Raw genomic sequence first — 20,631 nt, 5'->3', positions numbered from 1 at the left:
ACAAGAAACCAGTAAGAAAGCAAGATTGTATCATTTTGGTAAATGCTCTGGTGGAAATAAATGTGATGACGTGGAACAAAAGTACCAAATAGGAGAGTGGGGTAGTGGGCTTCTTTTAGAAAGAGTTCTCGGAGAAGGCTGATCTGAGGAGGTAGACTTTTAACCAGTACAAATGCTTTAGCTTGGCCAGTGGAGCTGGGACCAGTATGACAAGCGTCACTTGGCATGCCGATGAGTTTGAGCTGGTAGACAAGAGCCTGATCATGAAAGACTTTGCAGATGGTTGTAATGGGTTTGAGTTAATTGCTAGTATGTGGGAAGACTTTGAATGGAAAGCATGGGGACAATGGCTTGTGATACATGTTATCAAATATGGTCGCAGGGGCTAGTGAGGTGGCAGCGGAGATGGGGAGAAGTAGATGGACTGGGGAAGGTGGAAGGTGGGGCAGGGGAGGCAATTACTGCAAAGTCATATTCCTTCTAAACTCACTGAGTGTTCATGGTCTCTGGGAGCAGAGGTTCCTGGAGGGGAAGGAGGATAATGTCACTTCCTGAGGAAGCGGGAAGAACCTATCTGAGCATGGGGACTGGGCTGGCTCGTTTCTAAGGGGCCTTCCAGATCTCACATGCCAATCGTCTTGGTCTATGTCAATCTTTGGGGCATCCAAATGGGGAACTGTTGTCCAGGCCGATTTCACAGAACACCAGCCCAGTCCGTATCTCCCGGGCCACTCGCCCCTGCGGTGGTGTTAGCACTTTCACCAGCTTTTATCTGCCCCATGGGGATATTGGCTAAGCCCAGCTAACAAGCAGTTGATCAGCCCCAGAGGGCAGGTCCCTGGAGTCCATCACTTTTCTGAGGGCGGGGAGAGAATCCTGGAGCAGAACTTGTAACTAGAAGGGCCACCTGGCTTCCTGTGGTCTGAGGGAGAGAATGGTGAGATCTCTGGCCTGAATCAAACTTCTCTTTCTCACTGTCCATCTTACCTCTCTGCTGTCCCTGGGTTATTTTCCAGCAGCTGCTCAGCCCATTCTTGTGGGACCCTTCTCTGCCAATTCCTGCACCCACTGTAAATTTCACCATGGGAGGGAGATGGGCCTTGAGGGCTGTATTAGTCTTCTATTCTGCATAACAAATTGCCACAAATTTAGCAGCTTCAAACAACTCATGTTTATTAGCTCACCGTGAGTCCATCAGCAGTGTGGGCCCAGCATGGCTAGGTTTTCTGCTCAGGGTCTCACAAGGCTAAAATCAAGATGTTGTCTGGGCTGCGTGCTCATCTAGAGTTTAGGGTTCTCTTCCAGGCTCATGTGGTTGTGGCAAAATTCTGTTCCCTGGGGTTGCAGGGCTGAGGTCCTGTTTTCTTGCTGACCGTCAGATGAGGGCTGCTCTCAGGTCCTTGAGGCTGCCCACATTCCTTGCCACGTGCCTGGTCTTTTCCATCCTTGAAGCCAGCAATGGAGAATTTCCCTTGTATTGAATCCCACACATGGTTGGAATCTCTGACTTCGGGAAGAGAGCCCTGTCCCTTTTAAGGGATCACCTGATTAGATCGTACCCAGACAGGGCAGTCCCTTTTCCTTAAAGTCAACTGTGGCATGTAACATCACACAACCACAGGCATAAAATCCATCCTATTTACAGTCCCAGCGATTATGCAGAGCGCACCAGGGGACAACTGAATCCTGCCTATCAAAAGGGCCAAGCAGGATTTTATTGGTGAAGAACAGTGGGATGTCATTCTTGGTTCTTCTGGAAAAAAATCAGCCAGTAAAGTTAGAGGTTCTCTTGCCTTTTGGGAAGTCATCAAAGAATCTCATGGTGGGTTTGGACCCTCACCCTAGAAACATTGCACCATATGTTGTCTATAATTGCAGGGTTCATGGTTCCCTGAAGCCTATTCATAGTTTCCAGTTTGAAAAGTTCTGCTGCAGGGTGTGGGGAGGGACGCAGGTGGAGGTGAGGGCTAAATAATGTGAGCTGCATATCTGGAGCTGTGATTTTTTTTAGTCTTTAAGCTGCCATGTGTTGGGGGTTGGGCATGGGAGGGGCATCCCGAGAGCTCCTTGGTGTTGGCACCATCTCCAAGGTGATCTGTGCTCTGCCTGATGCACACGTTTTTCTCCTGTTGCAGCAGCCCACCCTTGTAGAGGGGCAGATCCCTCAGTGCCAGGTCTGACACTGGACAGGTTGTACCAGGAGCTATAGCATGCTCTCCCACAAGTCCCTGAGAATGAGATCAGAAAAGATTAAATGCAGCAGTGATCTGTCAGGTCCCCTTTGAGAGTGCTAGTATGGAGAGGATTGACTGAGTCTGTTTAGGAACCTCCAAGCCTCTGTAGTAACTTTAGGGCTAGAAAGGAGGATGCCTAAGATTCAGGATCCTGCAGTGTTGAGTCAACATTTCTTGGGGAGGGAGTCAGGGCCGACGATTAAATGGAGATGATGGGTATCAGTTCTCTTGCTCAAAGGCACCGGACCCAAAGGCCTCCAGCTCTTTGCTCCTATTCAAAATTCAAGTCCTGAGCACACCATAGTTGTGATGCAGGGAGAGAATGTACTTACCAGAGAGCCTGGGCAAGTGGGCCCCGTGTGAGTACAGTTCAACCTCATTTATGTCATTGGCACCAGAAGTAGACATCAGTCTCTTGAGAGTTTGATTAATGTTGGTCACACTCAAAGACCCTGGGTAGCATTCATTTACTAAGCAATAACTAAATACCAGTTCCTGTGCTAAATGCTGTGTCAGTCGGGGCTCTTAATGGCAGGCAACAGAAACTCTTCACGGCTGGTCTGAGTAGAAAAATCCAGGACCGAAAGGAAATGGAGTAGCTCATGAAATTGCAGGAAGGGCCAGAAAACCAGACATGGAGCCAAAGTCAGGCTGCAGAACAGGTCTAGGGAGAATCCCACTGCTGCTGAGACCTAGACCTTGTGGCTGGCACCCAGGATGTTGTAGGGCTCAGACCCTGGATCAATGTATCCTGCAGTGCCTCTGTGGGTACTACAACTCCAGGTACTCAATCTTGCCAACACAACCGCCAGAGAGAGTCCTTCTTGGCCTCCATCTTTTTGGTCACTAGCTCCAGATTCAAAGTCTTGAACAGATGCTTCTTCTCTTTGATAGAGCCCAGTCATATGCCTTAGCTGCAAAGGAAGCTGGAAATCCATTAGGCACTTTTGTCTTAAAAAATGAGAGGCCTACCCTCCGCCAAGATCCATAAGAAATGGAATCCCAGAAACCACAGGAAGGGGTGAGGTGGTTGGGCATCTCACAGTATGCATGCTACATGTGAATTATCTCATTCATTTCTCACGCTACCCCGTGAGGTAGGTATTGTCATCTCTATTTCATAAATGATGATAATGAAGTACAGAAAGTTTAACGGACTTGTCCAGGGACACGACACACAGCTATTAAGTGCTAGACCCAGTCACTTTGAGTCTGACTTGGACTGTCTGACTCCAGAACCCACCCTCTCAGACACTGCTGTATACTTCCAGTGAATGTTGATGACATGAAATTTTCAGGGTTGCTAAGCTGTGGATTTCAGATCCTGGATTGTGTGACCTAAAAGAGAGACTTCCCTAGGGGTGAGTGTCCCTGAGCAGTCAACTGGCTTCCAAGAATAGGCTCCCTCTCATCACCTTCTGACGGTAATCCTCTGTCCAACTGCCAAAGAGGCCCTGCGGGGAGGGCTTGCAGAGGGGAGTGGGCAGAACCCAGCTCGAAGCTCCTGACGAGGCTCTTGTTGAGTCTGTCCTTTTCTGCTTCTGTCTTTTAAATCAGTGGAGACAGTGGACGGTTATCTCCATCCTCGGCTCAAGATGAAATGCATCCTTCCTTGTTTTTCTCATTCCTTCCCAATGTGTATACTGTTAACTTTAGTTATGAAGGCAATAACAGTGTCCTGTGCATATGCCAAGGTTGTCCAACCTCCACACCTTTGCTCAAGCTGTTCCTTCTACTTGAAATGCCTGTTTCCTTCCCTTTTAGTTGCACCTTTCCATCCAGGTAGGAATCAGTTCCTTGGTTCATGGAGCCTTTTCTGCTCTCTTTTTACTATGGACGGACTTCCTTCTGAATTAGCAGAGGGTGTTTCCTAGCTCGGTCTTAACCCTTTTCCTTTTGTTTGACCTCGATTTACTCATCTTACACATTAGGTTGTAAGCAAATTGAATACAGGATCTATGCTTCACTCTGTTTTTATCTCCACCTGGACAGTATCATTTCTGACACATAAGCAGACACACGGGAAGGGAGAGAAGTTTGGTGCCAGAAAGAACTGGATTTGAATTCTAACCCTGTTATGTACCTGACCACGTTACTTAACCATTAATTACTTTAACGTATGTTTATTGAGTACCTACTTTGTGCCTGGCACTATACTAAGCACCAAGGATACAATGGTGAGTAAAGAGATACAGCCTTCACCATCATGAAGGAAGACAGATGTTAATCCATTAACCAAGTAATCTCACAAGAAAAGTAAAATGACTGTGATAAGGACAAGCCCTTGGAGTTACAAGAGGGTGTATACAGGGCATTGATCCAATAAGGGCAGTGTTGCGGGTGGGGGCGGCGGTCAGGAGCCACACAGAGCCTGGGTTTCTCACTTGGAAAATGGGGTATCAACCACCTACCTCACTAGGTTTTTAAAAAGAGGTTAAATGAGGTGATACTTGCCATGAATGGCATTTTATTGATTGATGGATGGATTGATTGAAATGGAGTCTCACTCTGTTGCCCAAGCTGGAGTGCAGTGGTACAATCTCAGCTCACTGCAACCTCCACCTCCTGGGTTCAAGTGATTCTCTTGCCTCAGTCTCCCAAGTAGCTGGGATTACAGGCAGGCACCACCATACCAGACTAATTTTTGTATTTTTAGTAGAGATGAGGCTTCGCAATGTTGCCCAGGCTGGTCTCAAACTCCTGACCTCAAATGATCCGCCCACTTCGGCCTCCTAAACTGCTGGGATCACGGGCATGAGCCACTGCATCCAGCCACTTGCCATGCATGGCATTTTAAAATGTTCAATAAATGTTACCACAATGAAGGCTGGTAGGTTGGCCAACTCAGTGGTGTGATTCAGAAAGAAAGCAGTTAGACGTATGTGAACATTTCCTGTACTTGAAGATCCTCAGGACAGTCACTCCTAGACCCATCTTCCATCACGATCAGCTGGGAAACTTTAAGCAAAAATGCAGACATCTGACCTTCACTCTAGACCTGTTAGCCAATCAGAAGTTTCTGGTCAGGGCATCTGCATATTTTTAAAAATACTTACTAAGGCAGCCTCAAAATTACAGATTCAGCACACATTTGCCATAATCACTGAAGAAATGCAAAGTTATAAAAAGAAGATAAACAACAATCTGCCTCCCACTTTCTTCCCTCTCCTCCCCTGCTTCTGGAGGCAACAAGGTCAACTATTTGGTGTGATTCCTCTTAGCATTCCCTCCATCAACGGTCACATAAGGACGCTCACAGATAAGCACCTATGCGGGTTTGTTTTCCTTGTAAAACTATTCACATACTAAATACTGTCCTCAGTATCTTGCCTTTTTTCACTTCATAATGTCGCGCACACATCTCTTCAGGTTTATAGATACAGGTCCAGCTCTTCTTTTCATAGCCATATAACTTTCTGTAGAAGACAGAGAACACATTTTATTCAGTGTCCGATTGATGGATCTCAAGATTGCTTTCATTTCTACAAATAGACAAGCAATAACAACTCTGTAAAAGTTTTCTTACTTATAGGTGCTTTTATGTCTAAAGGATGGTCTCCAAAGAGTGAAACTGATCAAATGTGCATTTTTTATTCTAATAGATATGGACAGATTTGCTCTCAAAATGTTTGTGGTAATTCAAAACACCAGTAAAGCAGGGGAGACGTGTATTTTGGAAAAGCACCCAAGGCGATTCTGAAGTGTAGCCCAGGATAAGAACCATTGCCCAGGGCTGTTCCAGATGGTCCCTGGGTTCCTGAAGGAGGTACCAGGAGAGAAATCTTCACTGAATGAGTGGACTCCCCAGGGAAGTGATGAAATGGTCCTTATCAGCCTTGCTATCTCCCTCTGACAGAGGCAAACTCTCTCCCCCGGGGGAAGTTCCTCCAAGGCCTCTATATAAGATGTCTTTGTGAGAGGGAGCCAAGAAGGACCTGGGCTTTGGGAAGATCTAAAGACCCAGGAGGGTCTCTAGGTGGGTGAGTGCTTTCTCTGCTGTGGTAGAGCTGGTGACAGTTTATTCTCCCAGGAGGTCCCTGGCTGTGGCTGACGGTTTCTGGAGGGCTGGCAGGGGTCTACCAGTGGCTTTCAGGTTACGAGGTGTTGGCAGGGGCAGCCTTCATCCTCTGCCTTGCACATTCCTTCTGTGGGATGTGAAAGCGCTCCTTGGCTGGGGAAGACGGTGGAGACGTGAAGGACAGCGTGGGTGGCTTCTTGAGCTTTGAGGAGGGGACATACCTTCTAAGTCCTGTGTGTTCCGAGGAAAGCCAATAATCATTGCTTCTCCCTCCTCTTTTGTGTCATAGACTCTGAGGGACCCATTAAGTACAAACAAACAAGTGTAATAGTTTCTTCTTTACTTCCAGGCCTGAAGGAAAGCCAGCCTCAGCCACCCCTCAGGGTTTGCTGCGTTCTGTTTAGAAAGAGGTCCTTGTGTCCTGGATCCTGAAGCATCAGGAGCTGAGCTTGGCGTGAGCTTTTCTGGCCATCCCAATTTCTATTCAGGCCTTCTTTTTCTCCACCTGACTCCCACCGTCCCCTAATGGTGTGATTGTGATGTGTGTGCGTGTGTGTCTGTGTGTGTCAATGACAAACTGTGTTCTCCGTTGCAGGAGAAAGCCAAGATGAAACTCCCCCTACTTCTGGCTCTTCTATTTGGGGCAGTTTCTGCTCTTCATCTGAGTAAGTGTTGTTTGCCTTCAGTCTTTCTTTCTCCATTTTTTTCCTTTCTATAGTAAATGGGGTCAGAGTTACATACCCACCCCCTTCTTTGATCGTCTTCTATTTCTGAATTTCTGTGTGCTTAAAGGGATGGGGACCCTATGGCCAGGAGTTGAAAGAATTTCTCAGGGCATCTGTTATGTCTGTGGTCTTGGTTTTACTGTGACATTCCCAATTTTGTCCTTTCTCCATGATGCTTACTTTGAGCTTACTGGGTACACAGCACTTTCCATGCCTTCTCTCCTTTAACTCTCTTAGCATCTCCATGAAGTAGGTGGTATTGTATACCCATTTCACAGATGAAGAAATAAAGCTAGTGGATGATGGAACCAGTACCCAAGCCCATGACTGCCCAACTCTAAGTCCATGCTCTTAACCACCCTGACCTTGTCGGGCATATTGGGTTCCCCTCATGGAGACTGGGTTCCAGGTTCCTCTTCCCAGGCAGGGTTGAGCACTCTGATGCCCAGGGCAAGGTGGGAGCTGTCCGTGGCTCTGGGGAGGAACAAGGGGAGATGTGAAGGAAGGACACCTGGCCATCCTCCCTGCCAGGTCCTGAGACTTCCACCTTTGAGAGCACTTTGGGTGCTAAGACCCTGCCTGAGGATGAGGAGATGCCAGAACAGGAGGTGGAGGAGATCCTTTCCAGGGAGCTGGAGGAAGAGGAGGAGGGGGGCTCTGGAAGTGAAGATGCCTCCAAGGAAGATGGGGCTGTTGAGTCGATCTCAGTCCCAGATATGGTAGACAAAAACCTTACGTGTCCTGAGGAAGAGGATACAATAAAAGTGGTGGGCATCCCTGGGTGCCAGACCTGCCGCTACCTCCTAGTGAGATGTCCTCGCACGTTTAACCAAGCTTGGGTGAGTGACCTGTGGCTGAGGCTGAGGCGGGAGCATGGGAGGGGTGTGGGACATGTCTCCAGCATTGCTATCACTGGCTCTTTTCCCCATTGAGGGCCCTGGGCTCAGTAGATGTCCCAGAGGCCCTGTCTCAGTAGATGTGAGGGCTCAGTAGAACCTGAGCCTCACAGAGGTGTTGGGGTAAGAGGGGAAGTCCACCTAGAAACAGAGGTTGCATTCTGGTCTCCAACCTTTAAATGGTTGTGGCAGGGAGTGAGGACATGAATTGTGGGAACTCAAGACCCACATGAATTCATGTAGGAGGGATGCTCCATTCTTTGTCTTTTATCCTGCCCTACAGTTTACTTGCCAGAGGTGCTACAGGGGCAGCCTGGCTTCCATCCACAACTTCAATACTAATTCTCGAATCCAGTGGTCAGTCAGCACGCTCAACCAGGGTCAAGTCTGGATTGGAGGCAGGATCACAGGCTCGGTAAGAGAGGTGTGAACACTAAATGGCGTGCACCTGCTGATCTCAGCCAGTACTCAACTTGCGGCAGATTTGTCTGTTTTTCTCCTCTATAATCTCCAGACGAACCAGGGATAGATGGACACCCACAGACAACACTGAGGGGGCTGTCTGGGCATTCAGGGAAGAGCTAAGAATTTAGAATCAGGAGGTTTGGGTACAAGTTCCTTTCCATCTCTTACTATCTACGTAACTTAAATTATCAGGGCATGGTGGTGCATGCCTGTAATCCTAGGTATTCGGGAGGCTGAGGCAGGAGAATCACTGGAACCTGGGAGGCGGAGGTGGCGGTGAGCCAAGATCGAGCCATTGCACTCCAGCCTGGGCAACAAGAGCGAAACTCCACCTCAAAAAAATAAATAAATAAAAATAAATAAATAAAAATAAATAAAACAAGACCATGAGTTTGTTTCCTCATCTCTAGGATGAGTTGGCAACCCCTGCTCTACCTTTTGTTAGGGCTGGAAGGATAAGCCTGTCACTGGGATGCATAGAATCTGATGGTGATGATTGCCATGGATCAGCATTTCAGATGACTAGGACAGTTCCCATCATGGTCCAGCAGGGAAAGGCCCATTGCCCGGTGGGCAGCAGGAAGAGCTGGCAGATACAGGGCCAAGTCTGCCTCTCTGCCTTCCCTCTGCCCCATCCGTTCTTCCCCTCTTGCTTTCTCCAGGGTCGCTGCAGACGCTTTCAGTGGGTTGACGGCAGCCGCTGGAACTTTGCGTACTGGGCTGCTCACCAGCCCTGGTCCCGCGGTGGTCACTGTGTGTCCCTGTGTACCCGAGGTGAGGTGGGGCTGGGGATGAACGATGGAAAGGTCTGGGAGGTGGGAAGTGCCCCAAGGAGGAGATGCTACGAAGAGCCTGACCCTCTGAGGGAGAGGTTTCCTGGGTCTTTTGTATACTTCGACTCCACAGTGGTGTGTGGATGGGAGAAGAGGCCCTCCTGTGGGTTGAATTGGGGTGGACAAGAGGCTGAAAGTCCCCTTCTGTTCTGCCTTCACAGGAGGCCACTGGCGTCGAGCCCACTGCCTCAGAAAACTTCCTTTCATCTGTTCCTACTGAGCTGGTCCCAGCCAGCAGTTCAGAGCTATCCTCCCCTGGCAGCTGCCTCCCCTCCTCTGCTTGCCGTTTCTCCCTCCACCTCCCTGCAATAAAATGAGTTTTACTGAAACAGATTTCTTTTCTCATCTGATCACTGATCCACTCTACTTAGCCCTCATTGAAACTTCTTCCTTATCATCTCTCCCCACACCACACCTTTCACAGAAGGGTCAGAAGCTAACACTCCTTGAGGAGGAGGATGGAGGGTGGAGTTGGGTCTATGGAGCCTTTTGGAGATGGAGGAATGGGCTCAGCTAGCTCTCTTCATAGAACATCTCATTACTGGGCACCTAAATAGGTGCTGCTAGGGCCTTTCAAGGTTGTAGGTAGACTCCCAATGGCCCACTTTGCATTTCTCTCTCTCTCTCTCCAACCTCAGAACTGTGGTTGGTTTGATATGTAAGGAAATTAACATGTCCCTGAGAACAGTCCACAACTCTCAGGAATGAATGTATAAGTACCCCAATCCCCGACCCCTCAAGTGGAATAAACCTAACATGTATTGGGCACCGTTTCCCAGTGGCCTGCTGTGGTAGTTGGCCTTATTTCATGCATTTTATGGGTTGCCTTCCCTTCCTCAGCTGCATTCTCTGCTCCTTCCTACTCTCTGCAACTCCCAGATAAACACTTGTACGCAACTCCCTGTCTCAGGATCTCCTTCTGGGGAAATCTGATATAAGACAGCTTGCCATGTGTCAGACTCTGAATGAGGCCTGGGAATACAAGACGTAGTTCCCTGGCACTTGGGATATATGGTTGTTTGTAACATAGGCACAAAAACATCTACTAGTTGTTACCACTTATTGAGTGCCCACAACATACCCCCTGCTGTGGCAGGCATCCTGCCTAGACGACCTCATGTGATCAATAATTATTAACCCTATTTTACAGAACCAGGCTCAGAGGAGTTAGAACCTGTCAAAAGACTTGCCCGAGACTGAACCTCTAAATGCAACCCATACTGAAATTCAACTCTGCTCCAAAGCATGTTCCTTTAACCCTTGTGCTTTTACAGCTGGTTACTCCCCTTAGGATCACACGGGGATGAAGCACTGCGGGAGGAAAGATAGACTGTCTCACTCTTGGGTTCATCTTGGGACACAGGACTCTAGCCCAGCTGGAGGTGAGACAGCTTTAATCAGAGGGGAGGGAGGAAGGCATTCTCAACCCCTTCTCTACTGCAGAGGTCAGCAGAAGAAAATAATTCAAAGTTCTAAAGCCATTTTTTTCTCCAGCTTGCCTCCAGTTCACAGATCTTCATATGGGATTGGAGGCTCAGAGAGGGGTGAAACAAGAACTCTATTTTTTTTTGGAGTGTGGCACAGAGAAGGGATGCTACTTGTCTAAGGTCACACAGTAAGTTGAGAAAGCAATCAAACTCAGGTCCATTTCAACTATTGCTCTACGAGAATCTGTTGATTTCAAAGGTGGTGGACTATGGGTTCAGCCCTGTGGTGAGTGCTGTGAGGATGCAGCCAAGGTGGAACTTTCACTCCTTGCCCTATTGGACTTTATATTCTGGTATGGGAAGGCATTGCTTCCCTTATTTCAATATTAACAACAAAGGGTAATAATATTTCCCAGTTATTAAGCATTGACTAGGTATCAGGTTCTGTGCTAAATGGTAGGTGAACTTTGGTTCCTCATAAATCTCTGCTGCTGTGGGTGTGGGCTTTGACAGAAGTTTGACTTCCAGTCCACAGAGATCTTCTTTGGGGGAGTAATATCAAGAAGGGGCATGAAGGAGGCTGCAGGGCTCTTAGTCACCTTGTGTATCTCGACCTAGGCATGTTCACATTGGTGCGTTCACCGCAAAGACTCCCCCAGCAGTCCACTCTACAGTGCGCTTTATAAGAGCACATTGTACATTCATTAAAAAATTTTTCTTGGCCAGGCGCGGTGGCTGATGCCTGTAATCTCAGCACTTTGGGAGGCCGAGACGAGCAGATCACCTGAGGTCAGGAGTTTGAGACCTGCCTGACCAACATGGAGAAACCGCATCTCTACTAAAAATACAAAAAAATTAGCCCGGCGTGGTGGCGCATGCCTGTAATCCTAGCTACTCGGGAGGCTGAGGCAGGAGAATCACTTGATCGCTTGAACCTGGGAGGCGAAGGTTGCAGTGAGCCGAGATCGTGCCATTGCACTCTAGCCTGAGCAATAAGAACGAAACTCCATCTCAAAAGAAATAAATAGATTTTTTTTCTTAAAAAGTAAAAATCATGAAATAAAGGGACTGGGCTAATATTCCAAAATATGGGTTTGTGTGTGCGTTTTCCTCTCCTGTAAGATACTAACTGAACTCTGTGAAACAGTTTATCAATGATTCTTTATCATTGAATCCATGGAGTTCCTTACACAGTGCAGAGCACAGAGTAGGGGTTCAATCAACAATACACTCATTGCTTTTTGATAGACAAGGGGCACCCTCACTCAACCCATGTGCCAGACATATTTCTGAGAGCTTTGCTTAAGCTGATCTCACAGGAGGCAAATCTTGTCATTAGCCTTAGTTTACAGATGAGAAAGCTGAGGCAGAGAGGGGCTGACCCTGGAACTTGTGATTTCATTATACATCATCCTACACTGCCTCTCAAGATGGCAAGGCCTGGCCGGGCGCGGTGGCTCAAGCCTGTAATCCCAGCACTTTGGGAGGCCGAGACGGGCGGATCACGAGGTCAGGAGATCGAGACCATCCTGGCTAACACGGTGAAACCCCATCTCTACTAAAAAAAAAAATACAAAAAAATCTAGCCGGGCGAGGTGGCGGGCGCCTGTAGTCCCAGCTACTGCGGAGGCTGAGGCAGGAGAATGGCGTTAACCCAGGAGGCGGAGCTTGCAGTGAGCCAAGATCCGGCCACTGCACTCCAGCCTGGGCGACAGAGCGAGACTCCGTCTCAAAAAAAAAAAAAAAAAGATGGCAAGGCCTACCCTCTGCATAATGAGGGGATGCACTGAATCTTGGAACAAGAGGCAGAGTTTGAAACCCCTATGAACATAAATGCAAACATTAAGCCAGAGGCTTGGGGTTCCATGGATGCTGAAGACAATGTTGGCATCATTGGCTAGATCATCTGGGAGTAACACATCTGGGTGTGTCAAAAAAAGCAAAGATTTGGGAGTCAGACAGGCTAGGATCTGACGGATCATTTGTTACGAGTTGTGCAAACTTGGATAAGTCATTTGACTTCTCTGAGTTTTTGTAGTACATATATAGACTAGAGATGGCAATGCCCAATTTGTAGGATGACTTTTAAGGATTAAGCGGTTGTTAAGTAACAGGTGTAAAAACCTTAATGAAGCATAGTGTCTGGTCCATGGAAGACCCTCAAAAAAGTTTTTTCTTGTTTTAAATCAGACAGAAAAGGTCACTGAGGTCATTGGAATATCTTTGCCAAGGGTTTATATACAATGAAAACAGGGTTGACATGAAAGAGGGAATGGTCTGTTCAGGAGGGAGGTTGATGAGAGGAGGCTAGAGAAACATAGCTATTGGGTGGATAAGGAGCTGGGAGCCTATGGTTCAAGCCTGTCTCTACTTGCTGTGTGACCTTGGGCAACTTGTTTAAAGTCTCTGAGATGCCATTTCTCCATCTGTAAAATGAAACGAGGCCGGGTGTGGTGGCTTCTGCTTGTAATCCCAGCACTTTGGGAGGCCAAGGTGGGTAGATCACCTAAGGTCAGGAGTTCAAGACCAGCCTGGCCAACATAGTGAAACTCCATCTCTACAAAAACAAAAAAAATTATCCAGGCATGATGGCAGGTGCCTGTGGTCCCAGCTACTCGGGAGGCTGAGGTGGGAGAATCGCTTGAACCTGGGAGGTGGACGTTGTAGTGAGCCGAGATCATGCCATTGCACTCCAGCCTAGGTGACAGAAAGACTGTCTCAGAAAAAAAAAAAAAAAAAAAAGAAGAAAAAAGAAGAAAGAAAAGAAAACAAAAAAGAAACAATGAGTGAGTGTGAGGCTTATGGTGGCATTGGTTCCTGAGAGCAGCCAACCTTATTAGTGATCCCAATTACCAAGTGAAATGGTACCCCTGACCTGGGTCAATGGATGAGGAAGAATAATGGCAAATGGGGGTCTATGCCTCTACCCTCCACCACTAGGGAGGTCTCAAGCTTGAAATTCAGCAACCAGGTTTTTAGGTCCTGGACCTGGCCCGTCCTCCTACAGTCAAGTAGATAAGTGGAGGGTTTGGTCCGTTGGGCTAAGGAGATAGTGATCAAGGCCGTTACTCTGCAATCAGACTCAGAAGTGGCCTCTCAGTTACTTCTCCATTTGTGGGTCCCTTGGGAGAGCAGAGGAGGGGAGGGAATTTAGGTCTTCTCACCCTCTGGGCTGCCTGTCCCTGCTCCCTGAACCCTGGAGGGCTGGGGTGAAACCCCTGGAGGGCTGGGGAATAAACCTGTACCTTTTTTTTTGAGACAGAGTCTCACTCTGTCACCCAGGCTGGAGTGCAGTGGTATGATCTCGGCTCACAGCAACCTCTGCCTCCTGGGTTCAAGTGATTCTTCCACGTCAGTCTCCTGAGTAACTGGGATTATAGGCACCCACTACCATGCCCTGCTAATTTTTGTATTTTTTGTGGAGATGGGGTTTCACCATGTTGAGCAGGCTGGTCTCAAACACCTGACCTCAGGTGATCCATCTGCCCAGGCCTCCCAATGTGCTGGAATTACAGGCATGAGCCACCATGCTCGGTCCTACAAATCTGCACTTTCTAATTGACAAGGGTCACCCTCCACTCATGTGCCAGGCATACTCATGTTCTGAGAAGGATACCACAAGGATGCCTCTGAGTTCACCCTGACAAGTCCACTAGCTCTTGGCAGAGATATCTGGCAAATTCAAGGTTTGAGACATGCTAGCCTCTCTTTAACATGCAGCAAATTTGGTTAGAGCTTGGTCAGTTAAAATTTTGATGTTTTGTTTTGCATTAATTTCAATTTTTAAGAAATATTTCATTAAAATGTTATTTACCTTGAATAGTGAATTTCTTACTGTCCCCTTAATTTCTTAGTGTCCCTGAGTTGAGAGCCTCCCCTGCCTGATTCTAGTCCAGACCTTGGGGTGACACAAGACTGGTGGGAGATGGGAGGTGAGGAGGGGAGGGTTGGGTGGAGAGGATGATCTACAGAATGCTGGAGAGACTCCGCGTGGAGCTTTTCATGCTGCCTGCTTGCCAGCCCTGAAGCTATGCCTTGAGGTTGGACAAGGTGGCATATTCTAGATCAGAGATCCTCAACTGGGGCCATTTTTCTCCCCAGAGGACATTTGGAAACATGTGGAGACATTTTTGATCATCTGCGGAGGTGGGGAGAGATGCTACTGACATCTGGTGGGTAGAGACCAGAGGGGCCATTAAACTTTCTACAACACTCAGGACAGTACCCCACAACAAAGAGTTATTTGACCTCACATATTAATAGCACAAAGGTTGAGGAACCTTGATCTAGATCCACAGCACAGAAGAAAGGATGTAGATTTTTCACACATTAAAGATGAGAAAGCTCACGCTTGTAATCCCAGTGACTCAGGAGGCTGAGGCAGGAGGATTACTTGAGCCCAGGAATTCAGGGTTACAGTGAGCTATCATCGCAGCACTTCACTCCAGCCTGGGTGACAGAGCAAGATTTTGTCTCTCAAAAAAAAAAAAAAAAAAAAAAAAAGAGGTGGACAGGCGCAGTGGCTCATGCCTGTAATCCTAGCACTTTGGGAGACCAAAATGGGTGGATCACGAGGTCAGGAGTTCGAGACCAGCCTGGCCAACATAGTGAAACCCTGTCTCTACTAAAAATAAAAAAAAATTAGCCAGGTGTGGTGGTGGGGGCCTGTAATCCCAGCTACTCGGGAGGCTGAGGCAGGAGAATCGCTTGAACCCGGGAGGCAGAGGTTGCAGTGAGCCAAGATCATGCCATTGCACTCCAGCCTGGGTGACAGAGCAAGACTCCATCTCAAAAAAAAAAAAAAAAAAAAAAAAAAAAAAAAAGATGAGAAAGAGAGAAGAGTGAGAAAGAGGAAGGGAGAGAAAAGAGAGAGAGGAAAGGAAGAGAGAAGGTTTTGGAGTCAAAAAGACTTAGAAATTCCAGTTCTTCCACTTCCCATGGAACCTTGGCAAGTTGCCTTCTCTCTTTCTCTCAATCTCACATTTTGCCTCTGTGAAGTAGGGGCGGTCATACATGCCTAGTGGAGACGAGGTGGAGATGAGGGTGAGGGGTATGTTGCACACAACACCCCTAGGATGGGTGAGAGCTTGGGAGCACTGAGCCTCCCCTTCCCCTCTTACTGCCTCCACGCATTGTCTCCCACAAGCTCCCTGGGATCTCCACGAACAGGAAGCTACTCCTGGAGTTAAGGTGTGGTGTTCAGACTGGGGCACTTTAGGGGGCATAAATAATAATTATGCCTGGACAATGGACATAACATCCAGGGCCTCCTGAAGCAAACCAGGGTATGGGGCACCCATACATGGTAGTAGGCCCCAGGAGGCAGGTCCCTGCAGTCCCAGCAGAGAACAGGGCACAGGGTTGAGATAACTGAGCAAACTTCGTTATCAGCTTCTTAGTCCCCAACCCTGGCCTAGAGCAATCATTCTGGCCTCTTCCCACTTCCCCAAAAACCCAGTATAAAGGCTGCTTCTGGGTCCTGAAGGCAGAGGCACTGAGAGTGGAGGTCTCAGACTCTTGGAAGGTGAGTTCTCTTCTGGCTGCCCAGGCAGGACCAATGTAGGCCCTGGGAAGAAGCAGCACCTCATAGGGCAAGCACGTAGGAGGCCTGTCCTTAGAAACATCATGGCTAAGCAGACCTGTTCCCGCAGGGGCAGGAGTCTGGGCTGAAGGTGATACTGGAGAGCAGCAACAGAGACTGGAAGACAGACGAACTTTTATACCTGAGTTATCCCTCCCACTATTCCTTTTCTAGACTCTCCAGCTCAGCGTCTGTTCATGGCAAGAAGAGAAAGCAATCTAGTGTGCTCTTTAATCAAACAATTAAACAAACATTCCCTCTATACTATGTGCCAGGGGCTACACTAGATACACAAAGACAGCCCGCAGAAGGAAGGTGGAGTAGTGTCCTCACTAAAAGACAGTAGATATGCAACGCCTCCTGCTCCTGCCAGTTCTTCTGCTGGGAACAGTTTCTGCTCTTCATCTGGGTAAGTCTCTCCCTTCCCTCCTCATCCACCTTTCTCTTTTTTCCTTTTTCCTACACTCCCCTCCCCCAGCTTTTTTTTTGCACTCATGAGGTCAGGACCACAGCCTTCCCTCTTTAGCCAATACAGCTCATCTCCGGTAAGATATCACCTGGACTCAGAACTGTAACCTGGAACTTTCTTTTTTGTTTTTTTGTTTTTTGTTTTGAGAAGGAGTCTCGCTCTGTTGCCCAGGCTGGAGTGCAATGGTGCGATCTCGGCTCACTGCAACCTCCGCCTCCCGGGTTCAAGCAATTCTTCTGCCTCAGCCTCCCGAGTAACTGGGACTACAGGCACATGCCACGACGCCCGGCTAATTTTTGTAATTTTAGTAGAGACGGGGTTTCACCATATTTGCCAGGCTGGTCTTGAACTCCTAACCTCATGATTCGCCCACCTTGGCCTCCCAAAGTGTTGGGATTACAGGCTTGAGCCACCGCGCCCAGCCAACTGTAACCTGTACTTTCAAAAGGAAAAACCACCCACCTGTTAAGATGAAGGGCTGGTGACTGCACCGGGCTTCTCACACGTGCTTTCTCCCACCTTCAAAACACACACTCATGGTGTCGGCCAGGAGTCAAGTTCTTGTCCATTTGTGGGTGTGACCCGAGAGATCTCTCCTTACCTAACACCAAGGAAATCCTCCAGTCTTGGCTTCAGGTGGAGTTCCTAGGAAAGCTCAGGTGAGGTTGCTGGAGCTGTCCACGGTGCTGGAACAAGGAAGCTCTTGACCTGATGGTAGGTTACCTCTTTTTCCCAGAGAATGATGTCCCCCATCTGCAGAGCCTAGAGACAGAGGCAGACCTAGGCCAGGATCTGGTTAGTTCAAGGGAGCAGGAGAGAGACTTGGCTCTGACCAAAGAGGTGACTCAGGCAAAGGGAGAGGAGGTCAAGGCTTCTGCCTGTCAAGACGCCTCTGAGGATGAGGAAGCCATGGAGTCGGACCCAGCTGCCTTAGACAAGGACTTTCAGTGCCCCAGGGAAGAAGACACAGTTGAAGTGCAGGGAAGTCCAAGGTGCAAGGCCTGCCACTACCTATTGGTGCAGACTCCTACAACGTTTACAAACGCTCAGGTAAGTAGTAGGGAGGCTACTGCGGAGGACCTGGGGGAGAAGAGAGTACATTCAGTCTTCTGTTCCCTATTCATTTAGGCTAGTGCATCAGAGTCACCTGGAGGTATTGTTAAAACAGATTTGTGGGCCTCACTCGCACAACTTCTGATTTAGGAGGGCTGGGGTGGAGCCTGAGAATTTGCATTTACAACAAATCCCCAGGTGATGATGATGTTGGTCTGGGGGAGAACCACTGATTTAAACAAAAGGCTTCAGTGTTAGAAACACCTGCGTTAAATTCTGGTTCTGCCTTTTATTGGCTGTGTTACCTGGGCAAGTCGCTTTTCCTTTCAGAGCTTTAGCACCTTCATTTGTAAAACAAAGATAAAACTTCTTAGAGTTGTGGTGAGCATTATATGAGATAATACATGAAAAGTGTTTGGCATAGTCACTGGGTCATAATAAACTCTCAATAAAAGGTGGTTATAATTATTATGAGTATTATTACTTCCTGCAGGATTGTCCTGATAGCTAATTAAAGAGCAAAAGATAGGATTAAGGGAGGCGAGTAGGTTTATTTTTAACCTGAAAAGGGATGCTGAGCTCTTGCCTGGAGACTCAGAAACTTGAAATAAATAAGAGGAAATTCTCTACTTTGTTTCTGTCTGCAGAACATCTGCAGCAAATGCTACGGAGGCAACCTTCTTTCCATCCACAGCTTCAACTTCAACTATCGCATTCGGCACTATGCTAGCACAACCAACCAGGCCCAGGTCTGGATTGGAGGCATCCTCAGGGGCTGGGTAAGTCAGGGGCCAACTCTCGGGTGCAGTAAGTTCTTTCTGATTGTGTTAAAGTAGCACCTGATGGTGCCAAGCTTCAGGCCAGCAGCTAAAATGTCCTTAATGTGGCAGGCAATGATGTTCTGGAGCTGGCTTGTACTGGCTCAGGAGAACTGACGATGCACATCTCTTCCCAACTCCATGCTCAGTGACTACATGCTTGCAGCTTGACATCAGCCATGGTGGGAGTATTTACACACAGGAAATTGGCAATTGCTACACATCAGGGCTCCTTTCTACTCCCCATCCTTCCACCCACCCCAAGAGCTGGTATAAACATTTACCAGCATACCACTGGAGTCACGAGACAGATTCCAGGCCCACCCAGCTTAGTCACTTAGAAAGCTAGCTAAATAGGTTCCTTGGAGACTTTTTTTTTTTTTTTTTTTTTTATCCCTGAAATGAGGACCTTCTTCTCTCAGGGTGGTTGGAATTGTGGGTGAGTAAGTGGCGTTATATTTGGTATTCAAAGGATGGTCCATAGATCAGCAGTACCACCATCACCTGGGAGCTTGTTAGAACTGTAGAATCTTGGACCCCACTGCAGACCTCTCAAATCAGAACCTACGTTTTAACAAGATCCCCGGGAGATAATGTACACACAGTAAAGTTTGAGAAACCTGCTCTGTGTGATGGCTGAGAGAGATGGTTGCTCTTCTTGTCACTGCCTGGAAACTCTTAGGAGTGGGTCTCTAGAGTGGCTCCTGGCCGGGTAGGCAGTGAGAGAAGTCAACAGGGGGTGTTCTGTGAGGTCCTGGATCTGAACCTCTGCCCTCTGACCTAGCTGTCACTTCTCTAGTTCCTGTGGAAGCGGTTTTGCTGGACTGATGGGAGCCACTGGAATTTTGCGTACTGGTCCCCAGGGCAACCTGGGAATGGGCGTGGGTGCTGTGTGGCTCTATGCACCAAAGGTGAGGTGGAAGGCACTAGGGCAGGGAGAAGGGGTGGTAAAGCGGATTCTTAGTACTACCCCTTTGAGCTGCCTGAACACACTTCCCCAAACTCAGACCCTTGTGCTGACTCAAGAATCAAAGTCCTGTGTGTGAGGAGGGCTGAGACATAGGGAATCCTCAAAGCAAAACCAGGTGATAGGAGTTCCGGAGAGGGGGTGGGGGGTGGGCTGGATGGTGTGTGTGTGGGAAAATTCTTTGCCTCCTTCGATATGAGGGCAATAGATTCCAACAACAGATGTGACCAATGAGAGTAGCGGAATTGGATATGAGGTGTGGATGAGAGAAAAGGAAGGATGGGGGAATTAGGGATGGCTGAGAGACAAGATGCCCGCCTCCAACAGCAGATGTGGGCAGCAGCATGGGTGCCAGATGTGAGAGACTTTAGTATAGTGGCTAAGACCATATGTGCTGGAGAAAGACCGCTGCAGTTCACATCCCAGCGCTGCCACTTGCCGACTGAGATAGGCACGTTGTTTATCTCCACTAAGCCCCCGTTTCCTCATCTGTGAAATGGGGATAATGGGGATAAACAGCACCCACCTCTTGGAGTCATGGTAAGGATTAAATGCAATAGCCCACCTAAGTCCATCTAATGCATTTAGCATACAGCCTAGCTCGCAGTAAGAGTTCAGCAAATGTGAGCCAGTAGGGATGTGGGGCAAGCACACAGCTGGCGGATGACGATGGCCATTGATGGGGACATAGGGGGTCCCTGAGGAGGGAAGGAGATGAAGCCCAGGCCAGACCCCGCGGGGCGGTGGACTTCACTGTGCTCTCTGCTGCTAGGAGGTTATTGGCGACGAGCTCAATGCAAGAAGCAACTGCCCTTCCTTTGCTCCTTCTAAGTCAGCGGCACGGAAATCCTGCCAGCAGCCTCCTCCCGCCCCTCAACCACTCCTGCCCATAAATCCAGACTTCTCACAGCATTTCCTGACTCTCGTTTCTTTATTGCCCACTTTGGGGGATTACCCCAGTTCGGGAAAATCCTGGAAGTGTTCACTCTTTCGGGAAAGTGACCGATGGCCTAGTAAGGTTCGGGCTGGCGGCTGCGCTGGGAGGCGGAGCCGGACCTGGGGTGGCGCAGTCCTGAAGGCCTCCTTGGGCATGGGGTAGGGATGGGGGGATTGGGGCGGGGGTGTGGGTGGTGGGAGTAGAGGTG

At 48.4% G+C, this 20,631-nt stretch overlaps 2 protein-coding genes across 11 annotated transcripts; both read left to right on the top strand.

The window, feature by feature from the left end:
• Positions 1-1,947: 1,947 nt before the first annotated feature.
• On the top strand, positions 1,948-11,364 carry PRG2 (proteoglycan 2, pro eosinophil major basic protein). 10 transcript variants are annotated; one of them, XM_017851358.1, is made up of 7 exons: positions 1,948-3,331; positions 5,837-6,706; positions 6,848-6,917; positions 7,509-7,816; positions 8,157-8,288; positions 9,001-9,112; positions 9,333-9,500. In XM_017851358.1, exons 3-7 carry the CDS (start codon positions 6,860-6,862, stop codon positions 9,389-9,391), a joined length of 669 nt encoding a protein of 222 aa, XP_017706847.1. In that variant the 5' UTR covers positions 1,948-3,331; positions 5,837-6,706; positions 6,848-6,859; the 3' UTR covers positions 9,392-9,500. The 10 variants fall into 10 exon arrangements, 9 of the variants coding, with proteins under 9 accessions (XP_017706847.1, XP_017706850.1, XP_017706848.1 ...); XR_001881362.1 differs by lacking the exons at positions 1,948-3,331; positions 9,333-9,500 and adding exons at positions 10,446-10,786; positions 11,325-11,364 and having other exon boundaries at positions 5,005-6,706; XM_017851361.1 differs by lacking the exon at positions 1,948-3,331 and having other exon boundaries at positions 5,005-6,000; positions 6,602-6,706.
• A 4,721-nt stretch (positions 11,365-16,085) lies between these two features.
• PRG3 (proteoglycan 3, pro eosinophil major basic protein 2) lies at positions 16,086-20,398 on the top strand. The gene is made up of 6 exons (XM_017851357.1): positions 16,086-16,122; positions 16,455-16,588; positions 17,385-17,698; positions 18,349-18,480; positions 19,319-19,430; positions 20,259-20,398. The coding sequence occupies exons 2-6, from the start codon at positions 16,528-16,530 to the stop codon at positions 20,315-20,317; spliced, it is 678 nt and encodes a 225-aa protein (XP_017706846.1). The 5' UTR covers positions 16,086-16,122; positions 16,455-16,527; the 3' UTR covers positions 20,318-20,398.
• Positions 20,399-20,631: the final 233 nt, after the last annotated feature.

The sequence above is a fragment of the Rhinopithecus bieti genome, unplaced genomic scaffold (assembly GCF_001698545.2).
Source record: "Rhinopithecus bieti isolate Rb0 unplaced genomic scaffold, ASM169854v2 scaffold_33444, whole genome shotgun sequence".
Taxonomy (NCBI): Eukaryota; Metazoa; Chordata; class Mammalia; order Primates; family Cercopithecidae; genus Rhinopithecus; species Rhinopithecus bieti.
Note: the sequence above shows the minus strand (reverse complement) of the source record. Positions and strands in the feature narration are given on the sequence as shown.